Source organism: Manacus candei, unplaced genomic scaffold (genome assembly GCF_025592945.1).
Source record: "Manacus candei isolate 608988 ecotype Guabito, Panama unplaced genomic scaffold, ASM2559294v1 h1tg000057l, whole genome shotgun sequence".
Taxonomy (NCBI): Eukaryota; Metazoa; Chordata; class Aves; order Passeriformes; family Pipridae; genus Manacus; species Manacus candei.
Genome location: NW_026138105.1, coordinates 13382939 through 13399119, shown reverse-complemented (window position 1 = coordinate 13399119; position 16181 = coordinate 13382939). Strand labels below are relative to the sequence as shown.

Sequence of the window (16181 nt, the reverse complement as noted above, 5' to 3'; positions counted from 1 at the left end):
TGGCAGCACCCGCACCTGCTGCTCTCCACAATCAGGAGATTGCTGTGCACAAGAGGCAGCTGACGCATCTCTTCCTCAATCAGCTGCTCTTCACGCCCAGCTCCGTGCCACTCGCTGTGCCACTCGCTGCTGATTGCCCTTTGTCTCCTGCAAGGCCACGCTCTGTGGTGTGGCTCTGCCCTCCACTCACCATGACCCCACAGCTCCCAGCAGGGGAAGATGCTGGGGTTTCCCAGTTTCAGGGGCTTATCCCAGGATGGGCTTGAGGGGAGCCCCTGGGATGGGCTCTCAGACAGATGCTGGCTTTGGCCCGATGTGGGTGCAGGACCCTGCTGCTCCTGACCCATTTCCTGACTGCAGGAAGGTGGCCAGAGAACCTGCAGGCAGCTGGGTCTCTGGGTCTGTTTGGCAATCAGCCAAGGGGCAAAAGCGGATGGTCCTGCAGCTGGCAGGTCAGGGGGAGATGTGGGTGAGCGGAGAGGTGGGCTGGGAGCCAGGCAGAGGGCCCGTGCCACAGGGCTGGGCACAGGGCAGGAGGGGATACAGCTTCCCCTAACACTGCTGCCTGGCCACGCCACTGGAACCTCTCCAAAGCACTAGGGAGCAAAGCACCTAAATCTCTCCTGCCAGGCCCTCCGGAGATGTCCCCCTTTATTCACAACTGCTTTTTAATTGCCTTTTGTCAATTACAGCGAGATGGATCGGGTTCCTCGGGGAGGCAGCAATTAGCGCAGGGATGAATGCCGAGGCAGCCAAGCTCCCTCTGCACGCAGCAGTGGTGATTTGTAAACCTGTCACCCAGACACCGAGCTCCGCTCCCAGTCACGGCCTCACGGCAGCGGGAACACCGTGCACACCGTGCACACCGTGCACACCTGCCCGCGGAGGGACAGGACCCGGGCACCCGCCCCAGCCTCTCCCTGCTGTGCCCCCCTCGCTGCGGCTCCAAGGAGGGGGTGTCCAGCTGGTATCCGGGCTGTGTGTGCCCATGGATGGTGGGGGGTGCATGCAGGGCTGGGGGTTGAGGATGATGACACGGAGCCAGGGCCAGCAGGGAGCTGGTCTGGACAGGCTGGGCAGCAGAAGCCCCTCTAGATGGGGTACCATCCCTGCCAGAAAGAATTAACACCTACAGTTTCCAGCTGGCTGTGGCCAGCCTCCTAATTAGGTTTGGTGACAATGGCAATTAGTCATCCTGGTTCCCCAGTGCGATGTCTGTGACGTGCAGGGAGCTCTGACCAGGTCGCTGCTCTCCACCCTGTGACTCCAGGTGTCCTGCCCTCAGCTCAGTCTGCACAGACACACTGCCTGCCACTGCCCAGCCACCACAGCCAACTGTCCTTGAGCTCAGGATGCTCTCATTCATCCCAAATTCATCCAAAATTCATCCCCCCAGATAACCTGGTTGGTCATGGGACAATCTGGGCAGGGGTTGTCTTGGCTGCACCCAGAGGCACAGCCTGCCAGGGACTTGCTCTCCCTCTGTTCTGTTGCCTCCTGGCACTCACATCTCTCACCGTCCTGCTCCCAGCTCTGCACAACTTTGGGCACCAGGGACATGTGGCCATCAGCCCATGCTGGGCCCAAAACAGCCACTGCCTGTTGTCCATAAATTCCCCCTGCCCTCCCTCTCTGCTTCATGGCTTTTGTCTAATTCCCTACACCCCTTTCCTATTTTTCTTCTTGACAGAAGCAGCAGGCTCATGCATCCAGACTCCACAGCCCTTTTTTGTAGCTGTAGATTAAATTTCCCAGCTCAGTGTCTGCTGGCCTCTGGCTGAGTCACTGTGCACAGGTGTCTTCCCATCCCCAGGAGCAGCAGACAGTCCTGGTGGTGCCAGAGCCTGGGGACTTGGTCCACACAAGGGCGTGGGGCAATCCCCACCAGCTGAGCTGAGCCCTGCCAACCCCCCAGGCCATGGCAGACAAAGAGAAGGGGGGTAAATCTTGTGTGGGCCCAGCAGCCAAACCCTGCTGAGCATCCCCCAGCTCTTGCTTCCCTCACTCTGCTCCGTCCTTGACCCCAGGGAGGATGTAGCATGTGGAGGGAGCCCGGTTGCTCTAATTAAACCATGTTTGCAAACTCTCATGGCAAGCATCACTAATTATAATTAGGGAGAGCAGATCTGCCTTCCCTGCCTCTTGGACACGTGAACAAGCTCCCTGCATGCCGACCAGGCTCGGAGGGCACTGAGGGCCAGCACACGGCTCTGCTCGGCATGCCCCGGGCTGGGCACATCCCCAGAACAGACCCTGCAGAGCCACAGCACCATGGGGGCCCTTGGACTGGGGGTGCCAGGCCTGGGGCAGAGCACCACGGTGCATCTGGCACCAACCCCTCCACCCGGGCATGGCGTGACTGCACCCCACTCCCTCAGCACGCACTCTTCATGCTTGAACCATTGGCCTAACGATTTCAGGTTTTTCCCCATTTTCCTGTATTATTATTTGTCGTCGTTCCTGTTGCAGTTCAGTGACCATGAATTATTGAGCGTCTGCTTGCTCAGTAACTCTTTACTTCCACCTCGGCACACTGCTGCCGTGCCGCCTGCGCGGGACGGCCGCCAGCTCCTGCCCCCGGCCCCTCCTGCTGCCGCGGGACCCCTCGCCACACTCGGCACGTGGCACGGCCCCACACACTGCCAGGGCTGCTGGTGAGGGTCCACGCAGGCTCTAGGTCCAGCAAAAGGCCTTTCCCCAGCTCCTCTCTGTTGGTTTTGGGGGATGCAGGAACTTCTCGGCCATGGGAACCCCAAGTGGGACATGGGACGCACTGGGACGCACTGGGGGACTTTGCAGTGGGCACTTGTGGGGCAGCGCTCACACACACGAGGAGGGATTGCCTCACACCCATCCCTGCTGTCAGGAACTCAGTGCCCATCCCTGGGCAGGGACATGTTGGCGCTCACTGAGCTGTCTCGGTGCTGGTGGCAGGACAGGGGCTGGAGCCAGGGTTTGTGCAGGAGTGAGGAGTCTCCTGGTGGTTGATAGTGCCTGACCAGGCCAACAAGGCACAGGGAGGGCTCAGGCAGAGCCTGCTGGTGCCCCAGGGCTGCCTCAGGCAATGGCACAAGTGTTAGGGATGATGAAGGGAGGCTTGTGCCAGCACCAAGCCCAGCCTGGGGTGGGAAGACTGGGCTTTCTCGGGGTTGAGGAACATGTCCCTCCCCTCTGTCATGCTCAAGGCACATTTGCCATGAGCAGAGGGGAATCCCAGGGTTTAACAAGCCTTGTGGGCAGCCCTAGGTGGGTGCAAGGACACAGGTATGGCCTGTGCCAGTGCTGGCAGTTCTGGGGCAGCCAGAGTGACTGTGGCCAGGAGCTGCTGCCTCTGCAGTGCTGCTGCTTTCCCTGCACTGCTTTTGTAGTTGGGGCAGAGCTGAGAAATCTCTGCTGGTACTGTGGGATTTCACAGACATGAAAGATAAAGTCTCTGAACTCCCACAGCTACATTTTCTGAGCCCTGCAACACTCGAATACCTCTGAAACACTATTAAGCACCTGGTGCTGGTTTGTCTTTGCAACTGTGTCCCCTAAATAAATCCCTTCCCCATGCTGAGCCGTGCTAATGGCCTATTGTTAAATGGCCAGCCAGCGCACTGTAAGCTGAAGTCATTATTTTTTCCGCTCATCACAGAAAAAAAATATATCTCCCGTATCCCCCTCGTAGGAGAAGATTTAAACTGGGAAGCTGCAAACCCTTGTGCAGGGCACATGCCCCTTGCCCTGAAGCATCAGATGGGGGTCACTCAGGCCTCAGGAAGCAACAAGAGTTTGCTGTCATCGAGCCAGACCAGGCATCTCTGTGGTGGGACAGGACAGCACCAGGGCTGGGGAGCAGCGCCCGCTCCACCACATGGCAGCAGCTCCTCTGTCGGGATGGTCTGGCAGTACCCACAGGGACCCTCAGCCCTGGCCCTTGGCACACATGTGTGCCCAGCACTGCCTCCTGCCCGCTCCCTGGCCCGGCTGCTCCCTGGCCCCCGCGCCTGTCTCTGTCTGCCGCCGTCTCGCACGTAAGCGGCTCCCTGGGAGACTCGCTCCATTTTTTTCCTTTAACCTTGAAATGCAATTTCCTCCCCAAAATACCCTTTTTCCTGTAAACAACATCTCTTTAGTGAGATTACAGCAGAAATCCCTGAGCTACCCGGTCCCGGGCGCTTTATCACCCGGTGAGCCCCATCCGTCACGGCCACGCGTGTGTTCCCGGCGCCCCGCCCTTGCCGACGGGTGATGGTCTTTTCATCACTTTTACAGATTTATTTTACAATAATTTAATTTCATCCTCAGCCCTGGGAAGACGAATTGGCCCCTGATGTGACTGGGGATTCAGAGCCAGTCTCATAAATTTGCTGCCTCTACACAAGGCTCTATTTGGAGTCCCCGCCGCAGCTGTGAGCGAGAGTCCTTAAACAACGGGGGACGGGCTGTAAATCCCACATGTGGTGGAGGGATGCTGGGCTATTCCCTGAGCCTCAGCCCAGCTTGGTGGCTCTGGGTGGCCGCAGGGCCAGTGCAGGGCACGGGGCAGGGCATGGGGCAGACAGAACTCTGCAGGCAGCCCCAGCAGCTCTCCCGCAGCACGGTGTGCCAGCAGTGCCCATGTGCCGGGGCTGTCACTGTGCTGCCAGGATGCCACCTGCCCACACAGGCACCGCTGCTGGTGGCCCCGGAGTGGTGAGTGCCCAGGACCCAACTGAGGCACGTGCCTCGCTTCCCAACTCACCAGAGCCGGTACTGTGCCGATGCTGTGCCGGGCACAGGCGTCAGGGTGGTGCCGCCGGCCCTGCCACCGAGCTTTCCGTGTTCCTGCACATCTGTGCTCGACACATCTGGGACTCACTGTGCTTTCCCTGCAAGAGGCTTGCCAATGTAATTAAACTCGAGTGACTCCCCTGCCCCCAGGCACAGCCCCTCATTTCCCTTTGATTTATTATGTCTTCTTAATTTATTTAAATGAGCCTCGGTGTTTGCACAGGCTGGGAGGGGGCTGGCTGGAGCTCTAATTGCCGGAGCAAAGGGAGGGTAGCAGAAGGGCTCCAGGGGGGCTCAGCCTCACCCCAGACCTGCTTGGAGCAGCAGGGTGATGCACTGTGGGGCAGGGGGCTTGGCCAGACCCCCAGCCGAGCCCCAGGCATGGGATGTACCTTTGGAGTGAAGCTTCCCTTGTGTGTGGTGGTGGTTTGGCCCCCCCCCGGCTGCGCCAGTGCCTGGGGATCTGCCTCAGTGGGGCTCTGTGGGAAAGGCTGAGCAGCTTTTGGGGTCAGTGTAGGGGCATCTCCCTGGGGCACTGCAGGGCAGTGCCTGCTCTGGCTCTGAGCTGGAAAAGGCAGGGGATGGAGGAGCCTGGCCAGGAAGCCCTGCTCAGCCCTGTACCTGGAGTGCACAGGGACTGTGGTCCAGCCAGATCTCACTGAGGTTCCTGGCCAGGTGGGAGAGGTGTGCAGAACCCCAGGGGAGCCCGTGGCACAGATCCAAGGGGTCAGTCTGTGCTTGAGGCCAGCGGAGGTTCCTCTCACTCCGTCCATCTGTTCCTCCTGCTTCCCCGTGACCCCGCTCCCCCAGCTCCTGAAGGAGCTCCGGGTGAGCAGGCAGTGCTCCTCCTGCCTGCCCCGTGCCTGCCCCGTGCCTGTGCGGCCTCATGCCCGGCTGGGCTCTGTGCCGTGCCGCCGGCCCTGCCATCCCCAGCCTGTGTTTGCACAGCTGATTGTTCCCGGCTCGGCGTACTGCCTTGCACTTGTCCCTGTTGAATTTCATCCTATTTTTTCCAGTCCATTTCTCCAATTTGTCAAGATCATTTGGAATTCTAATCCTGTCCTCCAAGATACTTGTAGTCCCTCCCAGCTTCATGTCATCTGCAAATTTAATAAGCACTTTCTCTATTCCATCATCCAGGTCCTTAATGAAAACATTGAGCAAACCAGAACCAGGGCAAGCCCTTCGCCATCCGAGCAGCCCGACACGTTCCGTGCTCACCATGCTCTGCCCAAACGTCTTGGGAAAGGGTGCCAGACCTTTGCCGTGCTGGCTGTGCCTCACTGCATCCCCCAGCTCATGCGGGACCTCTCTGCTTCACTGCCCTGGAGTGGTGCTGGGACCAGTGCATGCTGCCTGTGTCAGGGGAGCTGGTGTTGGGGTGAGGCTGGGAGGGGACAGGACTTTGTCTCCAGGGGGGCTCCAGCTCAAGCTGCCGCTATCTGGCACGGTGCCAATGGCTGGAGCCAGCCCCTGTGTGCTGAACACCACAGGGCCATGCCCTGCAATCCCCTGCTGTGGGACATGCCAGCGGTGCAAGGAGGGCATGTGGAGCAGCAGCGGTGCATCCCGAGCTGGGGGGCATGGCAGTGACCATGGCTACAAGTGGGGTGCTGAGAGGAACGGGTGTCCAGCAGTGGGAGGGCAAGAAGCCCTTCACCCAGTGTGGGCACAGGGGCAGCAGAGCAGCCCTGATGAGGCCATCCTCCCCCCCTCCCCACAGCTACCCACCTAAATTTCCTCCAGATGAGACTCTGCCCAGCCCTGCTATGTGGCAGGGACCTGAAGCCAGCCCCAGGAGGAGATGTCTCATGTGCTGCCCCTGGCCACAGCCATCTCCTTTCTTTAATTGATTGTAGAAAGCAATTTACAAAATACAAACTGCTGCCTGTGCCAAGCCCTGCGTGTCCAGGCAAAGCCTAATTTCACAGTAAAATTTCAAGTGCAATGAATGGCTTTTCCCAGCACCACTCCATGTCCAAGCCAAGAGCTTTGCAGGCTGCATGGACTGCACTAAGTAGCCCAGAAATGGCTCTTCACTGCCCTGCTGAGCACGCAGCTCCCCAGGCTCGCTGTCATGATGGCTGTGGCACCTCTGCCAGCACTCACTGGGCTGGCATGGCTGCATGGGACCACCATGGCTGCAGCTTGGTCTGTGGAGACCCACAAGCCCCAAATCTCCAAGCAGACAGCTGGATGCCGCAGGCATTCCGCATGGTCCATGTGGCCGTCGGGGAGGTGTCCCAGCAGGGCTGGCTGGTGCTGCAGTGGTGGGGGCTCAGCTGAGAGCTGATGCTCCCAGCCCTGACTCCTTTCATGTCAAAGTCATAATTTCATGGTCAGGGGCTAGGAGGCTTGTACAAACAGATGCATTAATTCTGCATTTAGTGATACAGGAATAATTGGTGTCACATCAATTAGATCGGTTCTTGGATACTGCAGTGATAAGTGCTGTGCAAAGGCCCCTGGGCTGCAGGATGTGAGGAATTCCAGCGGTGAGCAAGGCTGGTGGGGTTGGCAGCAGTGGCAGGGATGGCAGGGATATTGAGTGCTGAGAGAGTGGCAGAAGTGTGTAATGCTTTTGGCCTTTGCAGGACAGTGGCGAGGCCTGGGCTCTCATAGTGGTCAGTGCCTAGGGCTGCTGTGCTGGGGGACACTGCACGGCCTGGGGGTGCAGGGGGAAGGGCTGGAAACGTGGCAAACCTCTGAGCATAATGCCCCAGCCATCCCAACACGGTGCTCCTCTGTGTCAAGCCACTTGCTGGGCACCTAGTTCATCCTCATCCACTGTGCCCCTTATCCCTGGGGGGGGCAGGACTTTGCAGGCATGATGGATTTTACTGGCTCACTGCTCCCCACCCCAGCAGCTCCTACAGTACAGATCAGCACTGTCAGCCCCATCCCCGCTGTGGATTGTAGGCAGAGGTAATTTGCAGATGACAAATATCCCTGACAGTAAATATTTTTCCCACCCTCATCTCTCTACAAGCAGATAAGGTGGCAGCACTGTGGCAATACGGTTTCTGGAGGGAGACAAACTCTTTGGCAGACTTAAAAGTCTATTGTGTCCCCACAATTATTTATAGATAAAGAGAAGAAAGCCAATAAGCAGAGAATGGGGCTGCACAGCTGCATTTGTTATGACGATGATGATGATGTTATCTCTCCCTCACACCCACACACACATCTCCAGCGCATGGAAACTCACTGCTGGCAACAATCAAATCCCTATCTCGGACAAGGCAGGAAAGGCTGGAGGTTTTTGCCCTCTCCTCACTGACTTGCACCCAGCCTGTTTTGCCCCCAACACATAACTCCAGCAGCTTCTCTCAGTGAGCCATAGCACCCACAGGGCCCTGGGGTACCCATGCAACAGTGCAGTCCCTCCTTGGGGCACCCTGAGCTGCTGCCTCTTTGTTCCTGGCTGCAGCAGGATGTGAAGATCTAGTGGCATTCACCTCATTAAAACAGCCCCTGGGGTGCTGGGTGCCTTGTGGTGAGGGTCTGGGGTTTTGTGCAGGGAATACGGGACTGTCTGGGTCCTCACCAGCTCGTGCAGCAGGACTCCAGGGTGGAGTGGGTACTCCCCGCTCCTGGCCAGGGTACAGGGGTGAGTCTGTCATCTCTCCCTGCTCCACACAGCCAGGACCTCCTCTCCCATCCCACACCATTGCTGAGAACAGAAACGGGGGTGTTTGGAGGGATTAACTGATGTGGCAGGCATGGGCGATGGAGGTCGCTGCCAACGAGCGTGTTTCTGCAGCCGGTGGAGCAGAGACACCCTGAGTGAGAAACACGGACTGCAGCGTGCGAAGGGGTCGGGAAGCACCACGTTCTCCCTGCTCAGTGAGTGCTGCAGGAGCCCAAGGTGGGGGCCGGGGGACTGGCAGGGCTGGATGCACAGAAGGGAAGGGCAAAGAAGTAGTGGGCTCAAGGCCTGGGGTGTCGGGCACCGGGGTCCATGGGTGAGCTGTCACGCGTGTGACACCAGGACCCTCCACTAGCCTGTGTCTCCCCATGTCCTGGGGTCCTGTATGGCATCATCCGGCTGCTGCAGGGGCAGGAGCCCCACCACTCCCCCGGGCATGCACAATCACTGCTCCTCCCCGGGACTGGGGGTGTGAGAGGGGTGTGCACCCCCGCCAAGCGCTCAGCCCTGTCTCAGTGGAATCCCCATCCTGGGAAAGCCCCGGGACAAGCTCTCCAGCTGCAGACGGCATCCGAGACAGCAACTGGGAGCCCTTAACTGGGCTGGAGAGTGGGATGATTTTTCATTGCCTCCTCATAATAAGAGGACAGGAGTAAGTGACTAGTATAGTCCGTTCACTCGGTAAAGATTTATACAATCACTTCATCCAGTAATTGGTATTCTGGGGAGAAAGAGAGCTGCAGCTCCAGCATCCGCCTCTATTTGTTTTATCTCTGTCTTTCTCTCTTTCTCTCCCCTTTTCAGAATGAGTAATTCTGTCCCTCACAATCCCATTTAAACAGAGCATTTGCAGAGTGAATAATTAGTTACATTCAATTAGACCTCACATGCTCTCCCTCCTCACTTTGGGGGACAGACGGGCTAATGAGATGGCACATGTCTGACATGCGGGAGTAGGCACTGAACACGCTGTGTGCCAGCAGGGAAGGGTCAGCCCTGGGGGAGGTGGCCCCAGAGGGGCTTGCCCACCACTGTGGGGAGACAGTCCTTTGGGGGCCATTCAGAGCCAAAAGCTTCATGTTTGAGGCCAAAGACTCTGCATCTGTGGCCCACATGACACCAGCCCCCTCCTCCAGCAGGAGCAGGGTCACATTTGCCCCCAAAACTGGGTGTTCTCTAGGTTGGTGCCAAGGGAATGCTGGCCAGGCTGGGACCACCCCATCGGCACTGCTGGGAGCGCTGAGCCCTGAGAGGAGGGAAAGCTCCTGACATGCTTTTATCTCCCTTATTAAACCTAACATTAGGTTTTAAGAGGAACTTTAAATAATGTGCCACTGCCTGTACAGGCAGTCGCTCCTTGCTCCAGCTGCTCCTGCTCTGGGATTTATGGCCTTTGCTGTGCCGTGCTGCCTGTGCTCAGGTGGTGGTGGGTCACGGGCTGTGGCTGCTCCCAGTACCTGAAGCCTGCAGTGGGCTTGGTGCCACTGAAGTCCAGCCCCACATCAGTGTGTTGGGGGCCACAGTGGCTCTGCTGCTGCCCCCCAGCACCCTGCAGCGGGATGGACCCCACTTGTGCATCTGCTGCCGGAGCAGCAAGGAGAGGTCACAGAGCTGCCTGCTGCAGGCAGCCCTGCCTGCACCCTCGGTCCCCTGTGGGCCCAGACAGGGTGTGCTGGTGAGGTCCTGGGGCCACGGTGGGGGTCAGCATAGCTAGTGGTGGCTTTTCCCTCCCTCCTCTGGTTGAAGCATCTGTCCTGGGAGCACCTGCCCATGTCCAGAACGTCTCTCCCGCAGCATCAGACCTGCAAGCGCCGGTCCCGGGGGCGCCGGTGGGCGCGGGGGCTCGGGCTGCTCACTCACAGGGGGCGGATAATGACGTTTAATCACAGGTTTTTGCCAACGGTGGGTGGAGGGTGACGGAGCGCGGCCGCTCCCGCACGTACCGGCGGGTGCGCGGGGGAGCCGCGGGAGAAGGGCCTGCGCTGGGCAGTCCCGGGGCCAGCGTCCCCCGAACCCACTCGGAGCCCACGCGGGGCGGTGCCGGTCCCTCCCCGCGCAGCCCGCGCCGGTCCCGCAGCACCATCTCCCGGCCGCCGCACGCCGGTGTCCGCGGTCCGGCCCCGCCGCCGCGTCCCAGAGCTGAGCCGCGGGCCCGCCGGTTCATCCCAGCCCGGCAGCGCTGGGCGGCACCGGGGGACGGAGCCGGTACGAGGTACCCGGTGCCCTGCCCTGGCAGCAGCACCCACCGGGCCCTGCTCCAGCACGGAAGGCACTTCCACAGCCCTCTGGACAGCTGGCTGAGCTCTGCCGTGGTGGTCCCACACCCACAGGCCCCACTCCTGGCTGTGCTGGCATCCCCAGCACGCAGGGAGACTCTGAGCTGGGGGTCTTGCCATCAGCCGCTACACTCTGCTGTGGCAGCCCTGGTGGGTGCACCGGGCTCTGCCAGGGGTCAGCAGGGGAGCAGCCACGCTGGGCTTCACTGCAGCACCCACTTGGGCAGCAGGATGGGACCCTGTTCCGTGCACCCATGTGGGCAGCCGAGCCTTGCTCCATGTCCCTGTGCAGGCAATCAAGCCTTGCTCCACCAGGGCAGCCCAGGGCAGGTGGCCAGACCAGGTACTGGCTGTGGTGGTATTCCTGTGGGGTGGTCGTGCCATGGTCCACCGCAGTATCACATCACTTGCAGCCAGGCCAGATGCCAGATTTCCTCCCCAGCTGGAGAGGGGACAGTGGAGATGGTGCTGTTCCCAGTCCGTGCTCCCGTCGGAGGCAGTGCCCTGCGCCCTCACACCATCTCCTGCTCCGACATGCGGCTCTCCTTGCCATCCTCCTGGACCACGGGCTGGCCTCTGAGTAGGGTCTCCTGCACAGGCAAGACATTCTCATCCTGCTCCGTGGGCTGCTGTTTATTTGCGTTCTCTCCGGGCATCCCAGCCTTTATATGCACAGGGGAGGGGTCAGGGGCATGCAGCTACAACCTCCCCACCTCTGCACCCGTGTCTTTCCACAGGCTCCTGATACACTGCCATGACTGCCAGAGTGTTGCCCTGTGTAGGTCCCTCCCAAATGCTCAGCACTTGCCAGCAGCACCCCAGGGTTGCCAGAGCCCTTGTCCTGCCCCAATCTAAGCAGCCCAGTTCAGCCCCCACCCCTACTGCCCTGCAAAGCCACAGCCCCTGCTCTGCTTATAGCACATCCCCAGCTGTGCCCAGGAGGGATCCCAACCCACCCAACCTACTGCTGGAGGGGGGCTCTGGGCAGACTCACCTCCTTCTGCACCCGTCGTCTGGAATCTGGATGAAAAGAGGGACAGAGAAGGCTGAGTTCAGCGGGGAGCACTCCTGCCTGCAGGGAGCTTCCCGGGGTCAGAGCTGGGGCTGGTGCTGCTGCACCACAGGTTGTGCAGCTCACTCATTGTGCTTGCTGCCACTGCCAGGCTGGGGAGGCTGGGAACCATGGCAGAAGCCAGACTGGACCCACAGGGCACCAGTGCTGTCCCCCAAGAGCTGGCCTGTCTCAGGCTGCAGCCGTGCCAAGACACCTGCTCCCAAGGACAGAACCCCTGACCCAGCAGGGCAATGGGCTCGGGGAGCCCTGCCCTGGTGGTGTCCCCAGAGGGGCTGTCCCACTCTCAGCAGAACTGCTGCTGTCCTCCCCTGTTCGGCCCTGTTTGGCTCCTCTGGCCAAGGCAACACCTCCTGTGCCCCAGCCCCTCACCTCTGTCGACCAGGCAGTAGATGCAGACACCCACGAGGCACGTGACGACTGCGGCTGTGACGGGGATCAGCACCGACAGCGAGGAGCGCCTGCCCGACTCTGCGGGGGGAGATGGGGTCAGTGGGGCACCCACAGGACACCCATGGTGACACCGAGTGCCCCAAGCTGCCTCTGCACCAGGCCCAGCCCCGCAGGGATCCCTCACGGGGACAGAGAGGCAGGAAAGCATCACACCGGCCGTGTGCTCAGACCCTCCTCTCCCAAAAACACCCAGGGGCAAGCAAGGCCAGCTCTTCCAAGTGCTGCCGGAGACCTCTGCTTTGCACCAGATGAGCCCTGGGCACTGAGCACTTACCGCAGATCACATCCGAGGTGTTTGTCCCTTTCACCTTCAGAGCCAGCCCCTTTTCCTCACAGCTGCAGGGAAGAAAAAGACCATGTAACCACAGCAGCAGCCCAAACACAAGGAAAGCCCCCAGGTAGGAACAGCTGGGGCTGGGCAGGCACCCAAGCTGTGCCAGAATGAGTCCTGTACTGAGCCTGCCGTGCTCCAGGGTGAGCAGCCACGGGCCCCCACTGACACAGCGTGATAGGGACAGCAGATACACAGCAGTGTACCAGCCTGGGATCTTGGTCTGGAGTAGCTGAAACTGCTCAGGACGGGAACAAGTTTAGGGACCAGGCACAGGAAGGAGTAGATATTTGAGAACTGCCTGGTCAGGGAGGCCCCAGGGCTTGAACACAGCAGCTATGACAGAAAAGCTTAGAGTGGACTTGATGACAGGCTACAAGTGGCTCTGTGGGGATGTAATTTCTGGGCACAGATAAAAGCAAAGCGAAATCCAATGGCTGGCAGCTGAAGCAAGACTAATTCAGCATGGAAACAAGGCTCACGTTTTTACCAGGGTGTGCGATTAACCCCTCAAGCAGCTTTCTAAAGACAGGGATGACCTGCCAGCCCACGGCATCCTCAAAGCCAGACTCCCCATGGAGAGGACTTGTGCTTGGGCTGATGACTACAGCCACGGAGAGTGCCGGCAGGGAAACCCTGAGCAGGGCATGGGGCATCCCTCATTCCTTGCTCCCAGCACAGATGACAGGATGGATACCCCTGAAGGGGCGAGCACTCTGTGCACATACTGAGGAGCAGTCACAAGGGTTTGGATGTCTGCCTCGACCTCAGTCATGCTCCCCTGAACTTCACCGTGCTCCCAGCCCTCCTCCTCTCACTCCAGCCCTACGCCAGCCAAATGCTGTGTCCCTTAGAGACCAGCCCAGCTACCCAGTCCTTGAGGCTGCCAAGGAGACCTGCAGCAGAGGATGTGCTCACTGGAGCTGAGGGAAGGACGTGGTCAGCACTCAGACAATACCTTGTCCAAGGATGGCATGGCTCAGTTTTAGAAGAGACGTTGGAGAAGGTGCCTTCTGCACAGGGTTCACAGGGGGATGTCTTCCTTTCCATGGCCTTGGCTAGAGAGGAGCAGAGGTGACAGGAAAGTCAGTAGGGGCTATGGGGGGCAAGGGGCTGCTGAGGCCAGGTGGGCAGCACGCCCTGTGGCAACACTATCAGGTGTGGCAGCAGGTACAGCTCTCCCAAAGCCCTGCCAGGGGCACCTTGCTGTGTGAGCCCCTGTTCCCTGCACCACCTGAGGTCGGTGCTGCCAGGGCATCGAACTCACCTGCCACGAAGCCAGAGCCAGGCCTGCAGGGCTGGTTCTCCACGCAGGTCTGGCAGCTGGTGTCCGAGCAGTGCATGCCAGGCTGGCACTGGCACACTGTGTTGTGTGTGGCGTTTCCATGTGTCTTCACGATGAGTCCAGCATCTGGGCAAAGGGAGAACAGGCAAGCTGAGACAGCGGGCAGGTGAACCTGGGAGGATGCCAACCCCTGCAGTCCTCACAGGTTGGGTCCAGTGGGCACAGGGACCACTTACTGTGTTCACAGATGTCATGAGGAGCACAATGCTTCTCCTTGGTCCAGCTCTGCTGATATTGCCCCATCTCACAGATGGTGCAGACAGAGGTTTCTGTTCTATCGCACTCGGAGACCAGCTTTTCCCCTGCAATAGATGCTGGTGAGGAGAGGGCAAGCATCCAGGCAGCATCTCTGCCAGCAGGACAGTGGAGCGCTGGTGGCTGTGGACACTGGGACTGCTGCAGCATTCTGCTCAGTAGCCAGGGCTGCAGGGGCCAGCTCGCCTTGCTGGCTGCACATGCTGAAGGGCCAGGGTAGGGAGGGAGGGCTGTGGGGGCACACCAGCACTCCAGAGACTGGGAAAAAAACCTGACAGTGGCAGCAGAGGCTGGCAAAAGCCATCACAATTTGCTAGTGCCAGTGGCAGCACTCTCCCAGCAAGCTGCCTTTGCCATGAGGTCCTGTGACTGCAAGAGTACAGACAGTCCCAAGAGAGCTGTGGCAGATTTGGTGAGGTCCAGGGTGTCTCCTAGGGTACCCACAAGGTCCCAGTTGTTCTAGTACTGAGACGACACAGGGAGAGGATGCTGTCAGCACTGCTGGCAAGGGGGTGGAGGGGCTCAGTCACACGGAGCTGGGCCCTGGCACAGCCCAGCCACAAGGTCCCCAGGAAGGGGTTTCCATACCTGGCCGACACCGGTTGCAGCACCTGCCCTTGTACTCATACTGCTTATCAGAGCACGTTAAGGCATCACCAGGCTCCCAGCACTGCAAAAAACAGGACCTGTGAATTCATACCCAGCACTCCCACACTGCCACACTTCCACAGGCACTGTGCGTGTTAACCTGCACCTCGAGGTGAGGGTTTCCTCACACCACTCTTCCTACGCCTGCACTAACCACAGACCACAGCAGCCACCCACTGCCTGATGCCATCAGTGCTGTCTTTGAAGTGGGGTGGCAGCAATTCCGGTAGGATGTCACCACGGTTCCCCAGATTTCCTACTAGACGGTGATTTGCACATAACCCTGTGCCCCTGCCAACAGTGCTGTGGTCCCAGGCTGAGGGAGCACCATTCACCCAGCTTCCGTGCCCAGAGCACTGACAGCCCCTTCCCAAGGCTGATGCACCGCCCCTAAGGGACAGGAAAGCCCCAGGCAAGCGAATCATCCATGCAAAGCCTGCCAGGGCCTGGCCTTGCTCCTCTTGGCAGGGGGACTGCCTGCACAGGGAAGGGTGGAGAGGGAGCAGGGAATGAGTCCTTGGGCCTGCCGAGGTGCAGGAGGGCACCCGCAGCACGTCCCTCGCACAGAGCCAGCCCCTCGCTGCCCACCCCCAGTATCCCGGCAGGTCCTGGCGGACCCGCCTGAGCCTGGCCATCCTGGGGAGCGGGACTGGGGCTCCAGCAGAGTCGCGGTGCGAGAGGGCTGCAGGCGAGGGAGGGCCGGGCCGACGGTGCCATGGGCGAGGACCCAGCACGACCGGGCAGTGCCGACCCCCGTGAGTCCCTCGAGCATCCCCACCTCAGGGAGGCAGCGATGGGGCCGCGGGGCTCGGCGGAGGCACGGAGCCGGAGGGGAAGTGAAAGGGGCGCAGACAGCCGGTTCCAGCGCCCCCGCACGACTGGGGGTCCCGACCGAGGGCCCCGGGGCTCGCCGCTGCCCGTCCCTGCCCGGGGGGATCCCCGGGCTGGCGTTGGGCTGGGCTGGGCTGAGTTACCCGGCCCGCGCCCTCGGGGCAAAGCGAAAGCGCGTGGGAAGGAGGACCTGGAGAGGAGCCCGGCCAGCCCATCCCGCTCCTCCGCCCCGGCAGGCCGGACCGACGGACCCGACCCGGCCGGGCAGCGCTGCCGTGTCCCGCCGCCGCCGCCCTCGCACGGCCCCGGGACTGTCCGGGAAGCGGCCGCGCCGAGGGGACGGGCCGGAGAGGCCAGACCAGACCCCTTCCCGGAAAGCCCGGCGACAGGGAGGGAGGGAGGGAGAGCCCAGCCACTGCCCCTGTCCCGATCCCTGCCCCAATCCCGATCGCCCCGTCGCGGCCCCACTCACGCCCAGCAGCGCCGCGGAGAGCAGCCCCAGCAGCCCCAGCCGGTTCATGGCGCTGAGCCCCGGCCGCCGCCGCCGCCCTAAGAACGCCCGGGTC

At 60.5% G+C, this 16181-nt stretch overlaps 1 protein-coding gene across 3 annotated transcripts; it reads right to left on the bottom strand.

Annotated features, from left to right (window-relative positions):
* Nucleotides 1-9007: 9007 nt before the first annotated feature.
* CD40 (CD40 molecule) lies at nucleotides 9008-16181 on the bottom strand. 3 transcript variants are annotated; one of them, XR_007907069.1, is made up of 10 exons: nucleotides 16088-16181; nucleotides 14725-14806; nucleotides 14058-14183; nucleotides 13804-13947; nucleotides 13495-13594; nucleotides 12480-12541; nucleotides 12125-12223; nucleotides 11675-11700; nucleotides 10207-11342; nucleotides 9008-9400 (listed from the first exon to the last, which is right to left on the bottom strand). XR_007907069.1 is itself a non-coding variant. In XM_051803002.1 (9 exons), the coding sequence occupies exons 1-9, from the start codon at nucleotides 16133-16135 to the stop codon at nucleotides 11193-11195; spliced, it is 837 nt and encodes a 278-aa protein (XP_051658962.1). In that variant the 5' UTR covers nucleotides 16136-16181; the 3' UTR covers nucleotides 9008-11192. The 3 variants fall into 3 exon arrangements, 2 of the variants coding, with proteins under 2 accessions (XP_051658962.1, XP_051658964.1); XM_051803002.1 differs by having other exon boundaries at nucleotides 9008-11342; XM_051803004.1 differs by having other exon boundaries at nucleotides 9008-11270.